The sequence below is a fragment of the Mollisia scopiformis genome (genome assembly GCF_001500285.1).
Source record: "Mollisia scopiformis unplaced genomic scaffold LY89scaffold_37, whole genome shotgun sequence".
In the NCBI taxonomy this organism is placed as follows: domain Eukaryota; kingdom Fungi; phylum Ascomycota; class Leotiomycetes; order Helotiales; family Mollisiaceae; genus Mollisia; species Mollisia scopiformis.
In genome coordinates, this window is record NW_017263617.1 from 324,922 (window position 1) to 342,583 (window position 17,662).

The following is a 17,662-nucleotide window of genomic DNA, read 5'->3' on the forward strand; positions in this document are numbered from 1 at the left end:
GAAATCAAGGGTCACGTTTTAGAAGGAACAAAGGTGTTTTGATTGCAAGTGTGACGTTGAAGTTATGCTAGCAGTTAACAGACATGATGTTGAATCATGATATAAGTTTAAGTAAGAAAGGAGAAAACAAAAGAGCAGCCATCCAAGATATTCGACAAAAATCCATCAGTCCACATTCTGATCACGTTCCTCTTGCTTTGAGCCAGTATTTGGATAATCTATCTGCCGCTTGGTCTTTGATTTTGACATCGTGTGGCAAAGCGATATTGTGATATTCCTCAGTGTAGAGCTCGATTTTTGGGTGATTTGAAGGCCATAGGCGTGTAACTCGAGCAGGTAGTGGTGGTGGTGGAGGAGGCCCTGATCTACAATGTAGTGGAAAACGATGTTGTTGTTGTGGTGCCGACATGGCTTGCTTGTAGGCAGATGTTATATCAAGTCCAGACTTCAAAGTTCTCACGAAGATTACTTTCAGCTCGCCCTTACACTCCCGCCCGACCCCAGCAAGCTTCAAGTCGAATGTCTCGGGCCAAGGCTCGAAGCGTTCTATCGCAGCTTGCAATTCGTCCACGTACTTACATTCATGAGACTTCAATCTCGCTCTCACTGTGGTTGGATTTTGTTTGAAGAATCCCCACCATCCACCGGTACTCAATTGATGAACCTCCTGGTCTGAGACATCCGCCTTCCGATATGTCACAGCAGGAGGAAGCGTGATGTGGAAAGCAGTATAGGATGTCAAGGCTTGGGTAACATTATCTTTATTCAGCGTGAGGTTGTCAACTGGTGGGTAACTGGAGGGTAGACTTCGAGGCCATGAAACACGATTCGTCAAGTCGTTGAAGGTGAAGCTAGATGGAAGCTGGCAACAAGGAGGCTTGGGCAATTCGCCTTTGTTTTCACTGTCGTAGTTAGCCTCCGCTTGATATTGAGATTTCGGATTCCTTACATTTTCTTTGCTTCCGGTTGAGTCATTGAAGTGTCCAAATTATCAGGTGCCGTAGATGTGTCTTTGTTCTCGGTCAATATAGAGGGTGGGGGTTCTTGTGTATCGCTGTCGTAGGCCGTCGTATCGGAAGCGGAATCACGGTCCGAAATTGAATCAGACTCGCCCTTGTAGTGGTATGCGTTCGCTATTGAAACTTCTGCTGCATGTTTCAACTGCCTTCCAGCACGGTACTTAACAGCTTCTTCCAATGCAATCTTTTGACGTTCCGACGAAGAGTCTGAGTCCCAAAGAAGAACAGCCACCAGAAGCAGTAAACCCTCGCCAGCACGCCATATTTCTCTCCCGCGCATGAATTCGTCGTAGCATGGATCAAAAAAATCGCGTGGGTGGCTCTGGACCAGATCGATTATCTCAGAGACTGCTTTGGAAAGTTCGTATGTCTTGGGGGAGCAGAGTTGGGTGCTCAAAAATGCACGGAGGACAAATACGATGTATTCCACCACACGCTGACCGTAATCCAGACCAGTATCGGTCAGAGGCTCAAGACCGATCTTCTGAAACTGCTTGACAGCGTTGCTCAGACACGTGAGCCAGCAGAGAAACTTATGGTGATAGTGGTCCTGCGCGAAGACAACATGATCGCTGATCACTGGCAGTAACGATGTCAGGTTCTGGTCTAGATAAGTCAAACGACAGTCCAGCAGTTGCTTGGGGTCTTCTTCGCAGACGTTCGCCGAGGGAGGTTCCGGAAGGGTCATGGTGTGATTGAGGTAGACAAGATTTGATTGCTTGGTGGTCGAAACTGTGGGGATTAAGTACAAGTAAAGTTCTTAGGACTCCGAGCCAGACGAGACATGCCGGATGCACTTCGCCCGTCACACGCGGCTAGAGGCATAATTTTACATACGCACCTGGGACGCCAGATAGGGAGGGAATGGACGCCCGACTGAAGCCCCGAATACGCCACCAAGATAGTGCATAGTGCATATACGAGCCCCATGCATTCTACTATTGGTGTATCATTCGAAGACCTTGTCTTTCCCAAATCGAGAAGAGAGGAGTACTCGCAAGTATGTTCGAGAACTGCAGGAGGCTTGGTAAAGATACTGTCGTATCTCAAGAGCGGTATGGAATTGATAATGGATGTCTTGAAGCTGATTTGGGTCTAATGACGATGTACCCTGTCCTTGATGACCTAATACGTTGCTCATGAGAACTCTAAATGCACGTGGAAAGCGCTATGGCCGATTGTCTGGAGATTTTCCTGTCCCCGGGGACAAAGGTCCGACCGAAACCCTCGATAGACAAGATAGACATGCGGGTTTTCCCAAAATGCATCCTAATCTTACAAGCCATTCACTCATGCCACATGGAAACGGGACGGATGGGGTTCAAAGATATCCAGCAGGTCAGAACCTTGAGTATGTGACGATTGGAATGTACGCATATGCTGCGACGAGGGTGATGAGACTAAGTATCCCGGCACACCTCGCACACCTCCTTCATTTTCCTGCAGTCTTGAACAAGGTCCACGATGACCTTCGCGATGCCTCGCGTTCGATCCCGTGTCTCAGTCGTTCGATCCCGAATGTCACCTAACTATGCTTCGAGTTTCAATCATTTTAGCTCTGTATGTGGAAACTTCAGCCAGTGCCTGAAGGCAATCCAAATTGAAATGGCAACGCCCTCACAGCCCCTATTTCCCTCGCTTAATTTACAGTCACGTGAGAGGTCGATATTAAGGGTTACAGAGCGGTTCACAGGACGGATTATGAAAAGTTTTCTTATAAATACTTACTTGATGATCAGTAAATTAAGGATTACAGCTGCGTGGAGTAATCGATCGTATATATACCTATGGAACTAGATCTCAACAGGAGCAGGACGTATGAGATTCGCCAGGCCTTCCGACAATTCGGCATAACTGTCTGGGTCCTCGTTTTCCAACTTTATAAACTTGAGACAAGGATCACCACCAAAATTCAGCTTCTCTTGTGTTCGCAAATTCTGAATTCCTTCCGCAAGACGGGCAAGACTCAACTGATAGTTTGCAGAAAGATAAGCCGCGTCGCTGTCCAATGTATCGAGGCGAGCACTGATTGCAACAATTTCATCGTTGGTCGAGCTCAGTGGGGGACTTGTACAAGAGACGGCTGCCATCTTGGTGCGAATTCTTGTACAAATTTGCTTCAAGTACTGAAACGCTTCAGCGCTGGCTATTGTTGTTACAGTGGATACGATGGTGCTGACTTCCTTGGAGTTGCAGAGTTGGGAAGTACCATCCTTTGAGTATTCTCGCGCAGACACATTTATAAAGCGCGATTGGCCGAAAGGCTATACTTTCTGTCTCCACGGAGCCCCGTCTGCTCCCAAGTCTCCCATGTTGACAAGCAATGGAATTGCGGCTGTCCTCTGCGCTTGCCTCTCCTCCTCTGTCCTTCTGGAGACTCTACGAACGGGAAGTCCCGCTCGTGTTGTGCCTTCTGCTTTGATGTGGATCTTGAAAAATCCTGCATGTGTAGCGGGTGGTATCTCTTTGAAACGAAAGGTAGGGTGATGAGGGTCGAGCAAAGTGATGTGATGTTGCTTTTTCAATTCGTTGGGGATAGTGGGATTTCGGAGGCCAAGTGCCGGATGGCTCGTAGGCAGTGTGATATTTCGGAAAGTTGTACTCCCACTCATCGACTGTAGCATTGTACCGGACTGGATATCCCTCCCTTCCCAGAGCATCGTCTTGGACAACCTGATATGCGTCATGGAAACTATGCATACTGTCAAACAGTGCCTCCTCGTATACGTCCATTATCTTTCATCTGCCCATTACTTATCGCTTCGTGTATGCATTGCGTGAGCTGTTGGATTTCGTGTTCGTGTCTCAAGTTGAGCTGCTGCGTGTCAGAGACTATTGGCTTTACTTTAGCAGTAAACTCACCATGTTTGTTTTGAACAATATAACGTGTTCTTCTCCTTTTCCGTTTTCTCCCTGGTGCTCCCGTGGCAGCAGCATCTAAAGGTATTAACCAGAATCATAACAAGAAGGGAACTGAAATGCTTACTAGAGATAAGTCTGGCCTCATCATCAATAGCTGTAGTCGCTGCTTCCCCAGGCTTGCAATAAGCTTCTAAGAGATTGCGGATACTCTTCCATCTCAAAGCAAGTGGCTGCAGAATTTCCACAAGAGCTTGATTCATTGTATTGTGCTCCATCAAAAACTTGGTTATTTCCTGCAGGCACCAAATAGTGGGAGGGTATTCAGACAAAGCATCATGCCACTGGGCTTCCTTCACAATTGTGATGATTTTATCCACACACAATTTCATCTCGTCTCCATCCGGACGGTCTGCGTAGATCCTGAAGTAGTTGAAATAGTGAAGGATATGCGTGGGGACAAATAAAGTCTCTGACAATGCCAATTGCCTGTGCTCATTCTCTATGCTGTATTCGAATCCAGGTGGGAATGATTTATTGGTCTTTTCGATTATTGAGTAGTAATCAGATTGCAAAGATTTGGGTCGGCCAGCCTCGATGAAGTTTGTCGTCGCCCGAAATGCTTGCACTACTAGGCAGTATATTCTTCGGATCGGATCGGCGCTCCCGAGATTGAGATCCTTCTCAAGTACAAAGCGCTCCTGAAGTTGTGGCAGGCGGCAGTTCCATGACGATATTGGAGGTGAGTTGACTCCAATTATTAGCCTCTCTAGAATAAAACAGCTCCAATAAGTCCTGCTATGGGACTCGATCTTGTGTAAAGACTCTTCAGGGCGATTGCTGCGACCAGCTTTGTCTAACTCCATTGCTTTTGCGAGCCGTGTAGCTTTGGAGGCAGCCTTTCTAGCGTCCTCCCAGCTTCCTTGTTCCATCTTGTGAATACCAAGGAGAATGAGACCCTGGACTATCGCAAGATGTTCCTCGCGACAATTTCGAGTTCGACGAATGATTTTGAGCTTCTTTCCATACCACTTGCAACCTCCCTCCAACCTTGTATCAAACTTCGAAGTCAGACATAGCATTCCATTGATCAGGATCTGCCCCCACAAGTCGTCACTGAGTATATCGGTTTGTAGAGACTGTCGCATTTTCGACTCGAAGGAAGGATGCCAAAATTGTAATAAGGGTAGGTAGTGTCGATTGATCAAAGCGCAATGCTTGCTCAGTATGGAGTTGTTGATGGGGCTTTCTGCGAGTGTCTCCATAGTCATTGTTTGGATATCTTCAGATGATGGATGTGGCGCGTTATCGCGAGAATTTTCAGGTTAGATAGATAGCTTCAAATCTTGCGACTTTTCTCTCGGTGGATGTTGCATAGCGAGAAGGATGGAAGGGAGACGACTTTCCCCAGCTGGCCCAAGCGGCTTACAAGGTCTGAAAGTGATTTACATGGGAAGAGCTTGACTGATCTGCCCCGACAATGAAATTGAATGGTCAAATTCTTTTGGGCATTCAGATGCTATGTTTGATAAGTTCAAGAATATATTCTATCTAAACTATACTTCAACAACCAACAGCATGATTTCGAGTTCTTCAGCTACTTCCAGCCTCTTTAGCAAGTATTGAGCGGAGAAGCCTTATCTCAGTGCTACTGTGTCTGCCTTCATTGGGTCAGCTTTGCACCAATTCACTTCTTCTGTTTTTGGTCGACTTTCCCTTTTTTTTTCTTTTTTTTTTCTTCGTGATCGTCCCTTCTTCCATACCTCGAGGATATTTCACATCTGTGTTTTCCTAGGCGTACAACCTTCCTAGTTCTCGGTCTAGGTGATGTAATCTTTGGCGCACCGTGCGCAATTCCTCTTCCCCCGTAGCACAGATTGTTCGGGACCAAGTACTCCCCTCCGCGAAGCTTTATACCGGATGGTACAGTCGGTATCGGCGGCCAGTACCTCTCCATTTATGGTATGGATTCACCTGGTGGGTATCAGCTAATTGGGAGAACAGTGCCAGTCTGGGATCGTTGGGTCGCTACTAAGGGAAAGGAAAGGATGTGGATGTTCAAGGTTATTGACCGGATCTGCTTTTACCCCGTTTCAGAGGAGACTCTAGACGACGCCAGAGAATTCAAGACAACCGACAGTCTCGTCAAGATTGAAGAGGGGGAGCTCAATCTGACGGAATATGAGGTATGGATCGAGGAGACTTCCAAGGAGGACGCGGAACCGGGAAGATTGAGGTTAGAGACTTTGAAGGAGAGTGGATTAGTCGATGAGCTAAAGCCGTCATATCAAATGGGTAGTAGCCAAGATGAGAGAAAAGACGAAGACGAGATTTTGAATGACACCGAAATGATCGTGCGAGCGGACATCGCTGGGTGGTGTTGGCAACGTAATGTCGAGGAGGGGAATATGGTCGAAGCCGTGCAGGAATTGGTACGCTAACACCCTTCTCATTTTGGCCATGTCTGATGTCCTAAACTAACTGCTTTGTGATTTATAGATCTCCATCGAAAGTATGAAAATGGAGATTAAGATACTCGCACCGATGAGCAGGAGGGTCGTTAGGCGAAATCGGTCAGACGCCTGATGTTGGCCATGGGATTTGTGTACTTGGTAGAGGAGATGGGGTAGATTGATGAGTGAGCGAATATTTTGTGGACTGATCGTGGTCGAGGTAAGTCAAGAATAGGGAAGTGGAGACTTAGAGATAGTTCCAATGCCGGGCTTTTGTCATTTGTCATGATAAGGAACCGTGATATCGAGATTTATAACAAAACAAAGTCAAGAAACAGGTCATTCGGTATGGAAATGTTCTCATGCTATTTTCCATTTCCGTCTCTGGACCCGAGCAGCTGCTGCTTTAGCCTGAGCTATGGGTGAGCAAGCATAAGCCGAGAGAGTGAGCATTCCTGAGCATCGCCTAAACACCACCTAAACACACGTACCCGCAAGGGCTCGTTTAGCTCCCTTGAAGCCCGGTTGCACTTTCCTAGTCTTGTCTCTAGGGGCGGGTCCTATTTTGGCTCCCGACAAGGTTCCTCAGGAACCCCTTTTTGATCTACACTCGCTTATATGCACGTGATACTTGAAAGGCTAAGCGGCTCAGCGCTCTCCATAACGTCTCTTCAACGAATGATTTCGGTAGCACTTAATTTCCTTCTCTCTGCTTTAGATCTCTTACTCGTATACTTTACTCTGGCTTCTTTCTCCTCATTACTGTCTTGCTTATTAAAGGCAAGGGGCCAAGGTGCTCTGAGGGCGGGTTTGATTCACACAAAATTGAGGCAACAGAGGGATAATAGTATCCGCTGGATTGACAAAATAGGAAATCGCCGGTGACAAGCCTGATGGTGACATTATGGAGCGGTGATGCCGTGGGTTTATATTGGCGTTAGGTTGGTGGACGAAGGTAGATGGAAGAGTCAGAGGGGGATGCAGGCAGGACGCGGGTGGTGCGCGATGAATGCGCTGAAGTTTTTGGGAAGTCCAGCTGGATGATTGGCTCAACGTCGGTGTTGTCATCTAGGTAGTGGTCCCTGCACGTGCAGTGCACATGGCGTTCCCTTGCGCCGCGAACCCCCCAAGTTCTTTCTCGATTTATTTTTTTCTCGATTTAATGTTTGAACTACCCTGCTCCAAGGGGGGTGGTTTATGTTCGAACTATCCCGAGGTTCTGGCGCAACAGCAGTGCCTCCGAAGTGGGAGAAGACTTGAATTACCCCTAAAATTTAGTAGCAATCCAAATACTTTAACACTCTCATTTCGGGAATCTCCTTGATGAACCACGATCTGCGAGTGCTGCAGTTTGTTTGCACGAAACCTCAACAGCAAACCCCTTCCACTTTCATCGATCTTCAATGCGGTACATTCCAGGACCAACGATCCCTCGTCCCTCTCGATCACCGCCTCCAAAGCAATGTCTTCTCACTACAGTAGAACAACCACAGTTCCGCCTCCACGATACTTTCCATAACCAGGTTCAAAGCAGTGTTTTCTCAGGCCTTGGCGATTCACCCCATATATATATATTCGACGACCAACAATCCCTTCATAACCAGCCTCGAAGCAGTGTCTTCTCACTAGCACAATCGCAATTAGCCATTGGCGATACAATCGACGACCAATCCCTTGCCCCTCTCGACAGCCAGCTCCAGAGCGGTGTCTTACCAGCACCATCGCAACCAGGTAAATTTGATGTAGAGGATCCATGAGACTACCTCATCGAATCGGAAAAACAGTTGTCGCGAGGGTAGCATCTCGGCCATTTGCCACGTGCCCCAACACGGATAGGATCAATATACTTCCGACGGAGATATATCGCTCGACTTGAGCAGGAGGGCACAAAGTAGTCTGTACTTTCTCGATCTCTTGGAGCAGCAGGGGGAAAGAAATATTTGATTGATTCATTTGTCTTGCAAGATGTCCATTTTCAGAAGCCCCTCCTCAAACAGGCTTGTTGGTGCCTTCCAGACACGGCTTTGAGTTTGAGCTGTTCCCGGCAGCGTGAGCTTGACTCCATCTCCAAGAAAGCTCCAGAGGGGGCCAGATCCGCCCATATCAACAGAGTTTTCTTCTGGCTTTCCATTAGCCTCAAATAATCATTACGCTTCCCAGCCTTCACGCATGAACCAAAGTTTTAACAGCGGACGTTTCAGATCATATCTCACGTCGCTCATGCATGCTGAACAGAAGTGGTAAGTCTGGTCAACGAGCAGTTCGACGTACGCCTGGTCTGACTTTACTGAAATTGGGGGATGACAAATTGTTCGGTGAATGTCCAACGGATACGCCTGCTTCCTCAATTTCTCTCCAACCACCTCCTATACTCATTTAGCACATTCACAAATGCTAAGATGCTCCTTACCATACCTTGAGTTGGGCGAAACAGGACAATCCATCTTCTACCGTCATAGCATGTACACGGGGGAGGATATATGTCCGTACCGCCATCTTCATACATTGACGCAGTGCATCTTGCTCACCAAAAGCAAAGTAGTAAAAGTCCCATGACTCGGATTTGAAGTTCCATTTTGTGCAGCAGAGGAGAAGACGCTGCTCGTTTGTAAATTCGGAAGCGATCCTACAGAGAAGCGATCGAGCGGCGTGTGACAAAGTAATCGACGGATCCACCATGAGGTCTGGTAGCATGACAAGCGCCATTAGTTCTTGGAGTGCTGCACATGCAACTTCGTGGATTTCAGATTCTGGTAGCAGCTTGATGGCTTGTAGTTATTATTATGAGCATCCAGAGATCTGTGAACAAGGAGGGGATAGTTCACCTGCATCTTGAAGTCCCTGGACGTGCACCCTATACGCTGATTCTCGTGCAGAACGAGATCTGCTTTTTCCTCCAAGATTTCGAGGCCGTGATCACATGGCCTCTTAATGTATGCGCTGCTTTCTTCGGCGAGGTCCATGAGTTCCGCACTGATAGTGGGTGGGGGGACGGGAGGATTGGATCTGGGCACAATGTCAACCGGCAGATCTATGTAGAGCCATCAGCAGCCTAAAGCAGCAACATCTGTGATACATAAGAACCCTTCGAGTGCCTTTGCTCAAAATACATTGTCATCTCGCATTCCTCTCCCTCTTACTCTCACTTGCGAATAACGTACCTCACTATGTGTGATTACACTCAAGTTGAATTTCGATGCGGGCATGTGCGTTACAAGGTTCGAGCGTGGTGTACCAATTATGAGGAAACTCACAAGCGCTGTCCTCCTTCAGTTGTTGCAATTGAATTCAGGTACGTCTTACTGCCCTGAGCCAATAACCACTAACTCACCACTTCTAGACTGGACCAAAGATGTGGTGATATTCGTCCACCAGCCATAAATCCCATTTGGATGGCCCATCAAACGAGTAATTCCAGTATCCAGATACGAGGAGTGGGGAAAGGGAGCGCGGGAGGTTGTCCGTGAACAGGGAGGCAATCGTAAGAGCAGCATCGGGAGGGTAGCACGGTATTTGATTTTTGGGGGGGGTGGGGGGGGTGGCGGCCAATAGTAGAGCTAATGGATGGATTCGAGGTATGCTCCGAGACCATTGTAAGATCGGTCATATTTCAACAAGTTTTGTGACAGCTCCGTTTCAATCAACGAGTTTTGGCACCATAGAACACTTTATAATAAGAACACACAGTTTGCAAAGTGGTTCGCATGTTAAATTCAATGCCTTTGTACAGTAGTCGGGCGTTGCAGAGCCTCAAGCGTTTTGCCCTCCCAAGTCCCGACAACTACCTCAATCCTGGCTTTCACCCCCACAATATCGGATCCAAAGGATATCATATATTGGAAATAGAGAACTCGGCAAATCTGCAACCACCTTGGAGAGAGGCGCCTCGCTTGAACAAAAAACTCGGAGAACCTGCAACCCCCTTGCAGAGAGGCGCCTTGGCTGAACAAAAAACTCACCCCCTGGCTTCTCTCCACAAACTAGCACCTCTGATTCCGAGAGTCTCCAGTCTGTGCATACGCCACTGCCAATTATAACATCTTGCATATTTATCGTATAAACGTCTTGTCGCCCGGTTTTGCTGGAGAGATTACCTTCTCTTGCTATTCTGAGCTGCATTGTTTGCCTTCTTTACCTATGCTGAGTTGCAGAAGAGATGCCTGCAGCCACTTCCTCGTCACCGCCTCCAATTCAAGGAGCTGCTGAGGAGAGCAACGAAATTTTGGTTACGCTTGAGGTCGAGCAGGTAAGGCTCTCTAGAAGGCTCTCGCTCAAGAACTCATGCTAATTTAATAGACCTTTGAGCAAACCCGATTTGATATCAATGAGCTCATTGGCATACCCCTAGGCAATGAGTCATGGATGTCTTGTTTTGTGCCAACACCTCAAATAGAGCCCAAAACTTCCGATTGGGATCAAATAAAGACAGCACCGGGGATATGCGTTATTGGGAAAACCTGTGACGGCAAGTTTTACGAAGTTGCTGTTTGTAAGTCATATTCTCCGTGGCTTGTTGGCCACGAATTTGAGTTTGAGCTGGACCTTCATTACAACCGGACGGAACCAGCAGATGCAGAAGTGCGGGTCTATGGGATATTGCCAGCGAGAAAGAGATCTCATGCTCACTTCCTCAAAAATGTCATCAAGGAGATCTCGTTTGGGCGGGGGCGAAGGTTCGAACAATATTGTCGTCGCATTGCTCCATACGAATTACAAATACCGCTTGAACGAGCTATCTTAAACCACCACGTCCTAGTAAACTCAACTTCGCCACTCCCAAATATTCATACTAACTTTTCTCAGAAATCCAATTCTCAGATCCGCAATGAACTTTGCCAGTGGCTTGTGCTCATCGGCCTAAGCTTAGACTCCAATTGCAGCCTTGTCTCCGAACTCGTTGGGAAGGACCAAGATCAACTACTCCAGGGCTTTCGGCAAGACCATACGGATCTCCTCGAAGACATACCGAAAAGTCAACAGAATGCAGAATTTCATCGCATTTCACTTCACTGGTTGCTATTTGTATCATGTGGCGCAAAGCATGATTTCAGACCACGCAAGTTTGACCCGAGATACACAGCTGGCGAGAATGCCAACATGATCGGTTCTCTTATTGGCATTAAAGGGTCGAACCGTTTTGGGCACTTTGACTTGCAAGCAATGGCCAATGCTCTTTCACATTCCAAGGTCTTCACCAAGTACGACATTAGCGTGCTAGGCATTACGAACTTAGCCAGCAAAATAATGAAATCCCTTCCAATCGGTTTCCAAGAAGGCTACTTGGTACGATATTCCCAATAACCAACTCGGAAAATACTGACGTTCTCTAGGATCTTCCGACCGAGGTGTTATACAGAATTGGCACAGGAGCGGTAAATGAAGCTCGCACATACTGGTCACACATTTACCACCGGCAACCTTCCCTCAAGAAGTCAGACAACAATATATTACTGCTTTTGATCTGGAGCTCAATAACCAGCGATGTCGCTCGAAACTTCAGCGAATGGGCAGCCTCAGATGATGGTTTGAATCTACGTCGACGACTTCTCAAAGACGTCCAGAAATCTCAAACAACGGAGCAGCTCGCATTGACCCTAGCCGCCTGGCTATGTTTTCAACGACTTTTCCCTTGCTCTTCCGATACTACACAGCCTATCAAAGGTTCTTTCTTGGCGGATTTCCATGCTCTTCTAACAGGCGAGCGACTCAGCAACGAGTGTACGGTCCTTGAGCATATGATATCTTCACTCTTTCGGGCTCTCAATAACTTGGGAGGCGATTATCAAGATACATGCCAACTTCTTAACGCTGTGCTTGACACAGACACCCTCGCTCTGTGAAATCCTGACAGAACTTCGGTTCAATATTGGATATACAGGACGAAGAAGAGGCTAGCTCATAAATCTGCCAGAGCATGGACGCATGGGTTCTGCATACTTCAGAATTCCAAGAGCTTCTTGGCCGGTGTCTTAGCCATTGTGCTTTCCGCGAGGCACGATCTGATCTGTCGAACTCGATTCTTTCTATTTCCTATTCTATGCTATCACTTCTCGACGGTTATCTCACTTGTCGTGCTTTATGCGAGGTATGATCAGATCAGTGAAAACATTTGATTTCCCACTAAAATTACCGACAGTATTCTTCGATATCTTGAGTCATCCTTGGCTTGTAAAATTCTCCTTTTTTCGACCTGTGGAGAATTCTTTGCTCTATTCAAACTTGTATATGTACGCCACAGTCCCCAGCAACCGGATCGATGGTTCTTACTTGTCTGTGCTTCTCTATCCTTCCTGAAGTTCATTCTCACTTGCGTTCTCTTCTTCGTGGACCGGAGCGAGTTGATTGGGATTGGTGGATTGCTAGCCTTCTCTGCACTGGTGAGTCAGAAGCTTGTCTTTAAGAGGACTAGGCTAACACCAAATGAAGATTGTTTGTGGCCTCCAGAGCGCTCTTCCTCAGATCTACCGCTTGGTGGCTCACTCGGATTCACCTGTTACGTGGCGTGAGGTGCGGGACTTGAAGAAGGTATTTGACGTGGATGTGGAGAGTGGGGTGCTCGACTTGAGAAAAGGTTCTCTCGCTACATTACATTCGGAGTTTGATTACATGTGGCAGCTGAATATTACGTTTGCTTTCTGGAACGCAACATAACCTGGTTGAGGAAAATGCGCCGCATGGTAGAATCGAAACGGAACGTTGTTGGGTGGTTCGAAAGCGGAGTTGGCGGAGGTTCTTGTCTCTCCTTTCGTGGAAAGACATCTGCTGAGGGAGTATACCCTAGTGTTTGAGTAATTTAGGTTCCCTGCTCTTCATCTGTTAGGATAGAAACTTATCGTCCCCTTTTGAGCTTTAACTGCATATCGTGTTTCAGTGACTTGGAACAGCATATTTTCGCTGAAAGGGAATATTTTTGCGAGGCCAAATCGCCGACGTGAGGGGTCACATACGCTCAGGGCATTTCCAATCGATCGGAGAATTCTTTTGCGATGTGCAACAAAACCAGCTGCCTTACGCACAGTGATATGGTTTCTTTTTGGAAGTGAGGCAAAGTGAGGTGAAGCAAATGAGTTGGGCTTGAATTGTGTGCGATGCAGACTAGGATAGCAGGTCAGAAAGTATTGTAAAACTAGGTGAGAGCTCCACAGACAGAAACAGAACGAGACTATGTCGATTAGTCGAGCCGAAAGCGATTGCATACGTGTCGTGATCCGGATTGTCTGCGACGCCGTGTTCTGGTGGATGATGCGACCACGTCAATTGAGCGGCGGTACTTCTGGTCGTGAACCGTACGTCGCAGCTTCAACGGCCTGGCATGTGCGATGTAGCGCGTTGCGTGCGGGATGGAACAAAGGAAGGGTTGCAAGCCCGTTGAGTTGATCCCAGTGAAGGGATGCAAAAAGAAGGTGCTGAAAGCTTGATTGGGAAACTGGGTTTGACGTGACCGTGGTCGAGAGTCGGGTTTAGGACTGTCTGCCAGGGGAGACAAGGGAAGGAGAGCAGCAGCAGAGGCTGGTGGTGTGCAGAGAGTTGAGGTTTGCTTGTTTGTTCGGTGAGCTTGGGTTTTGTCTGCTGGCTGGCTCGTGAGGTGCTGGTGCTCGTGCTTGGTGAAGACACTTAGATGATGGTCAGAATGAGCGCAGATTTAGAATCTGAAGATCAATGGCTAGTGCGCTGATTCACTGGAGCGATTCTCGTTTGCGATGTTGCAAGCAACGCAGGTTGAGTTTCCAGGAGTTGTTTTTCGTTTGGTACACAGAGGCAAAGATTCTGTTCCTCTGCAAAGGGCAGCGCGAAAACAGAATTTGGTTTGGAAACTGCGAAGCTTGGCACTTTCTGTTTTCGTCCAAAGCAGAAGCCGAAAGGCAGAAGCCGAAAAGCAGAAGCTGAGGTGAGAGGAGGTGAGGTGAGAGGAGGTGAGGTGAGAGGAGGTGAGGTGAGAGGAGGTGAGGTGAAGTGAGGTAAGTAGAGTAGAGTAGAGTAGAGTAAAGCAGAGTAGAGTAGGGTAGAGCAGAGTAGAGAAAAGCAAAGCAAAGTAGAGTAGAGTAGAGCAGAGCAAAATAGAGTAAAGTAAAGTAAAGCAAAGCAGAGCAGAGCAGAGCAAAGCAGAGCAGATTAGACCAGACTAGACTAGACTAGACTAGACCTAGGTAGTTTTTGATTTGCAGAAGCGTGCAAGCAACGAGAATCACTACTGCAACTTGTTCCATCTTCCGCGTCTCGAGCTGCACTGACACCGCCACAGATTCTGATTGGAAATGCCAAAATACCTGATTAATTCAGGGTAACACAACGAATAGCGTCTATCTACTACTGCTACCATACCTTACAATCGGGAACTGCTCTTTCTTAGACCGCGTTCATGCTGTTCGCAAACAGTCTGCAGCGTTTCAACCCACTTGCCAAGAACTGCCTGTATTTTCTCTGCTGGGTTACGGACAGCGTTGAAGACCAAGCATAGTGTGAGCTTATCATCCCACGAATGCGCGCGACCAGAACTGGGAAATTGCGTTAGCATACAAAATTCTTTCGAAACAAGCAATCTCTGAATTTGTGCATGAAGTGTGCTTACCAAAAAGACTGGATCTGATCCGTAGCCATTTGATATGACTCTAGCACCAGACTTAGATCCTCAGTACCAGCGATGGAAAACGTCTTGCTCAGTATTTGAGAGCCGGGTGGGTCGGAAACGAAGTAGGGGCAAGTTTTGGGGTAAGTTGGCCCGGCATTGAGGACGGCGCTGCAGGATTCTTCAGATGTCTGACTGAGGCATTGTGTATGTAACACTTACGATTTATTTTCCGAAGCCTCCACCACAGCTTTGGCACCAGCTTCCATTGTCCTCGCTATACCCTTCATGCTTGAAACTCCAGCCCAGACCTTGGCAATGAATCTCGCAACTTCCCAGAAAGAACTGGGATCCTTGAAGAGAGCACAAGGGACAACGATTGGAAGACTAGATGTAGCGATATTTACGAACACTCTGCGGTTCGAGTACGGCTGTGACATCCATCCATTGCGCAGGTCCAACACTGAGCCGCTTCTGAAGACATCCTCTGGGCCTGGCTCTACATCTGTGGACTGGTGGACAGCCGTTAGCAGCGCCGCATGCATGACCGATGCTAGTTTAAGTCCATGCTGCCTGCTTGCATCAAGAAGTCGAGGCAGAAATGCAGCCTCAAACGTGTGAGACACGAGCTGGGTGCCCCGATGTTCGGATTTGGGAGGCCCAAGTTCTGGTCGATATATAGGAAGTCCGATATCTGGCTTTGAGGAAATCTGTTAATATCCTGTCATGCTGTCATAGTGGTTGGGAAACATACTTTGGTGAAGCCTGTCAATGTGGAGAGTGTAGGAAAAAAGGGGGTATTCGACACAGGTTTGGATGTTTGCTCCTCCGCTTCTTCCTTCATAAGGACAACCGATGGTGGGAGAAGCCTGAAGATTTCTTGGCCCCAAATGATCTCGCCCTTTCCCATTGGTGAAGCTAACCGATCCAAGAACTCGTTGAAGATACACTTCACACCGGTTCCGTCAACAAAAACATGACTCGTGTGTAAAACGACATCGAAATTGGAGACAGCCGATTGTACGGCCTCGTCCGGAGAGACGACAATGTACGCTAGGTGAAAGTCACCAGCCCCATTAGGCAAGGGGGAAGTACGGCTAAGGTGTTGTCTCAACCCAAGCCAACCTCCCTCTCTGATCACCAAAGAAACCGTGCGCTCTGCCCAGTGATTGATGCCGTCGATGGAATCATGCTTATAAATGGCTCTTTTGTCGTCGGCAACAGTTGCAGCAAGAGATGGAAAACGCCATCTTGTCTGCTTGAATGCCTCAATTGCACGAGCGTGTAGTTGAGAGGTTGCTAGAAAGCGAGCTGCTGCCCCAGAGGCGTTGGATTGAATTTGAATGGTGGCACCGATAAACCCGCAATGTTGACCATGAAGCTCTCTGTTGAGAATCGAGTACATACGTTCGGGGTAGCTGAGCAGCCGCTCCATTCCAGTGCTGGTTTCTCGCCATGAGTACTGTTTTCGGCGATTGCTTTCACCCGCAACTTCCTCGGAAGACATCGAATAGAGAGATCAAGATGTGTAGACAAAGAGATCAAGAATGAGAGCTAGATGAAAGATGTTTTTGGAATCGTCGAGGGACATGAAGGCCAAAGAGGTTGGCAGCAGAGGCCGCGTTGCTCAACGAGCTGAACAATGTGTTGTGTGATGGTGAATGCGCTACGTGACACCATTTTCCCGAGGACCACAGAATAACTAGCATTGGCGGTACAATCTGAACCACGGGAATACCTTCTGTTATCGATAACCAGTCAGAAAACAGATCTTTTCCACGGCCATGAACACATTGAATTAAGGAATATGACTCCAGAATCCTGGTAGTGCCGTCCAACGAGATCAAGGCCGTCACCCGCAGCTAATAATTCTCTCCCACGCCCTGGCTATGTCTGTGACAGTTGCAAAAACAGTGAAAGTGGCACTGCTGCAGCAGAATGAGAACAGCGTCTAATGCAGCAGAGGTCAATCTTGACTCGAAACATTAATAAGATTGCTAAGGTGCACCAAAGACACGTTTACAGCTGTAGCACTTGCACAGTGCGTGTATGATTCTGCTGTGTGACAATGGTCTGATACCTGGTGCAGTGGCAGTGGCGTAGTCCAAGTCTCCAGTACCAAATAAAAGATGCAACATTTACTTTCCAATCCGCGGGGACTAGAGGCATGGATTCTTACATTCGATCTGGAGAGACCCCTTTAAAGCTTGAACGTTTCAGATAGTACTTTTCAAAAGAAACTGTCTGTATCACCCGCCTCTGTCACAGGCGTACGATCATGCTGAAGCACGGTTTCTCGGGTACTCTGGTTGCTGTGAAACATGCAGTGGAAGCACTAGCAAAGACATCGCCCTATCAAACTCACGGATGAAGTGCACTTGACACGAATTGCAAAGAGGCAAGACTCCTTGAACGTCGGGAGACTTCTGAACTCAGAATGGTCACGTGTAATATCTTTCCCCGCATGGCGATAACCCCGATACAGCAAGTGACAATTGACAACCTGCAAACTCCTTGATCCTTGTCAGGCATGTTCTGTAGAGAAGAAGAAGAAGAAGAGGAAGGGCGAGAGACATCCCAGCAGAGCAGAGCAGAGATCGCTTCTCGGTCGCCAGGAGGGACCGAGCCTCCAGGAGCAATTAATGGGTTGGTGATCTTCCAGAATTTTTATTACGAATCCTATCCAGGCCAATAACGCAGGAACATGCCAGTCCTTCTTTGGATTAATTATACTTCCAGAAGGGTAGCAAGTCAGAGTCTCTCTG

The 17,662-nt window shown here is 47.6% G+C and overlaps 7 protein-coding genes across 7 annotated transcripts; 3 read left to right on the plus strand and 4 right to left on the minus strand.

Moving 5' to 3' along the window:
- Positions 1 to 21: 21 nt before the first annotated feature.
- Positions 22 to 1,752, minus strand: LY89DRAFT_789827 (uncharacterized protein). Its single transcript, XM_018223303.1, has 2 exons — positions 950 to 1,752; positions 22 to 902 (listed from the first exon to the last, which is right to left on the minus strand). The coding sequence occupies exons 1-2, from the start codon at positions 1,705 to 1,707 to the stop codon at positions 182 to 184; spliced, it is 1,479 nt and encodes a 492-aa protein (XP_018061741.1). The 5' UTR covers positions 1,708 to 1,752; the 3' UTR covers positions 22 to 181.
- Positions 1,753 to 2,812: 1,060 nt separating this feature from the next.
- On the minus strand, positions 2,813 to 5,149 carry LY89DRAFT_743011 (uncharacterized protein; the record flags this gene model as incomplete). The annotated part of the gene is made up of 4 exons (XM_018220907.1): positions 2,813 to 3,232; positions 3,290 to 3,711; positions 3,882 to 3,956; positions 4,006 to 5,149. The coding sequence occupies 4 exons, from the start codon at positions 5,147 to 5,149 to the stop codon at positions 2,813 to 2,815; spliced, it is 2,061 nt and encodes a 686-aa protein (XP_018061742.1).
- Positions 5,150 to 5,842: 693 nt separating this feature from the next.
- Positions 5,843 to 6,464, plus strand: LY89DRAFT_677994 (uncharacterized protein; the record flags this gene model as incomplete). The annotated part of the gene is made up of 2 exons (XM_018213717.1): positions 5,843 to 6,310; positions 6,378 to 6,464. 2 exons carry the CDS (start codon positions 5,843 to 5,845, stop codon positions 6,462 to 6,464), a joined length of 555 nt encoding a protein of 184 aa, XP_018061743.1.
- A 2,014-nt stretch (positions 6,465 to 8,478) lies between these two features.
- LY89DRAFT_725880 (uncharacterized protein) lies at positions 8,479 to 9,294 on the minus strand (the record flags this gene model as incomplete). The annotated part of the gene is made up of 3 exons (XM_018219010.1): positions 8,479 to 8,697; positions 8,747 to 9,091; positions 9,157 to 9,294. 3 exons carry the CDS (start codon positions 9,292 to 9,294, stop codon positions 8,479 to 8,481), a joined length of 702 nt encoding a protein of 233 aa, XP_018061744.1.
- Positions 9,295 to 9,453: 159 nt separating this feature from the next.
- LY89DRAFT_660688 (uncharacterized protein) lies at positions 9,454 to 9,831 on the plus strand. Its single transcript, XM_018212563.1, has 2 exons — positions 9,454 to 9,623; positions 9,672 to 9,831. Exons 1-2 carry the CDS (start codon positions 9,499 to 9,501, stop codon positions 9,796 to 9,798), a joined length of 252 nt encoding a protein of 83 aa, XP_018061745.1. The 5' UTR covers positions 9,454 to 9,498; the 3' UTR covers positions 9,799 to 9,831.
- A 656-nt stretch (positions 9,832 to 10,487) lies between these two features.
- Positions 10,488 to 12,171, plus strand: LY89DRAFT_725881 (uncharacterized protein; the record flags this gene model as incomplete). The annotated part of the gene is made up of 3 exons (XM_018219011.1): positions 10,488 to 10,577; positions 10,628 to 11,614; positions 11,662 to 12,171. The coding sequence occupies 3 exons, from the start codon at positions 10,488 to 10,490 to the stop codon at positions 12,169 to 12,171; spliced, it is 1,587 nt and encodes a 528-aa protein (XP_018061746.1).
- Positions 12,172 to 14,654: 2,483 nt separating this feature from the next.
- On the minus strand, positions 14,655 to 16,404 carry LY89DRAFT_743015 (uncharacterized protein; the record flags this gene model as incomplete). Its single annotated transcript, XM_018220908.1, has 4 exons — positions 14,655 to 14,826; positions 14,901 to 15,068; positions 15,120 to 15,595; positions 15,652 to 16,404. The coding sequence occupies 4 exons, from the start codon at positions 16,402 to 16,404 to the stop codon at positions 14,655 to 14,657; spliced, it is 1,569 nt and encodes a 522-aa protein (XP_018061747.1).
- Between the last annotated feature and the right edge of the window lie 1,258 nt (positions 16,405 to 17,662).

Excerpts from the sequence above, each read along its gene's own strand:
- LY89DRAFT_789827 (XM_018223303.1), bottom strand. The coding sequence starts at position 1,707 with ATGACCCTTCCGGAACCTCCCTCGGCGAACGTCTGCGAAGAAGACCCC. Across the intron at positions 903-949 it reads CAACCGGAAGCAAAGAAAAT|TGAAAACAAAGGCGAATTGC; the intron begins GTAAGGAATCCG and ends TAACTACGACAG.
- LY89DRAFT_660688 (XM_018212563.1), top strand. The coding sequence starts at position 9,499 with ATGTGTGATTACACTCAAGTTGAATTTCGATGCGGGCATGTGCGTTAC. Across the intron at positions 9,624-9,671 it reads GTTGTTGCAATTGAATTCAG|ACTGGACCAAAGATGTGGTG; the intron begins GTACGTCTTACT and ends CACCACTTCTAG.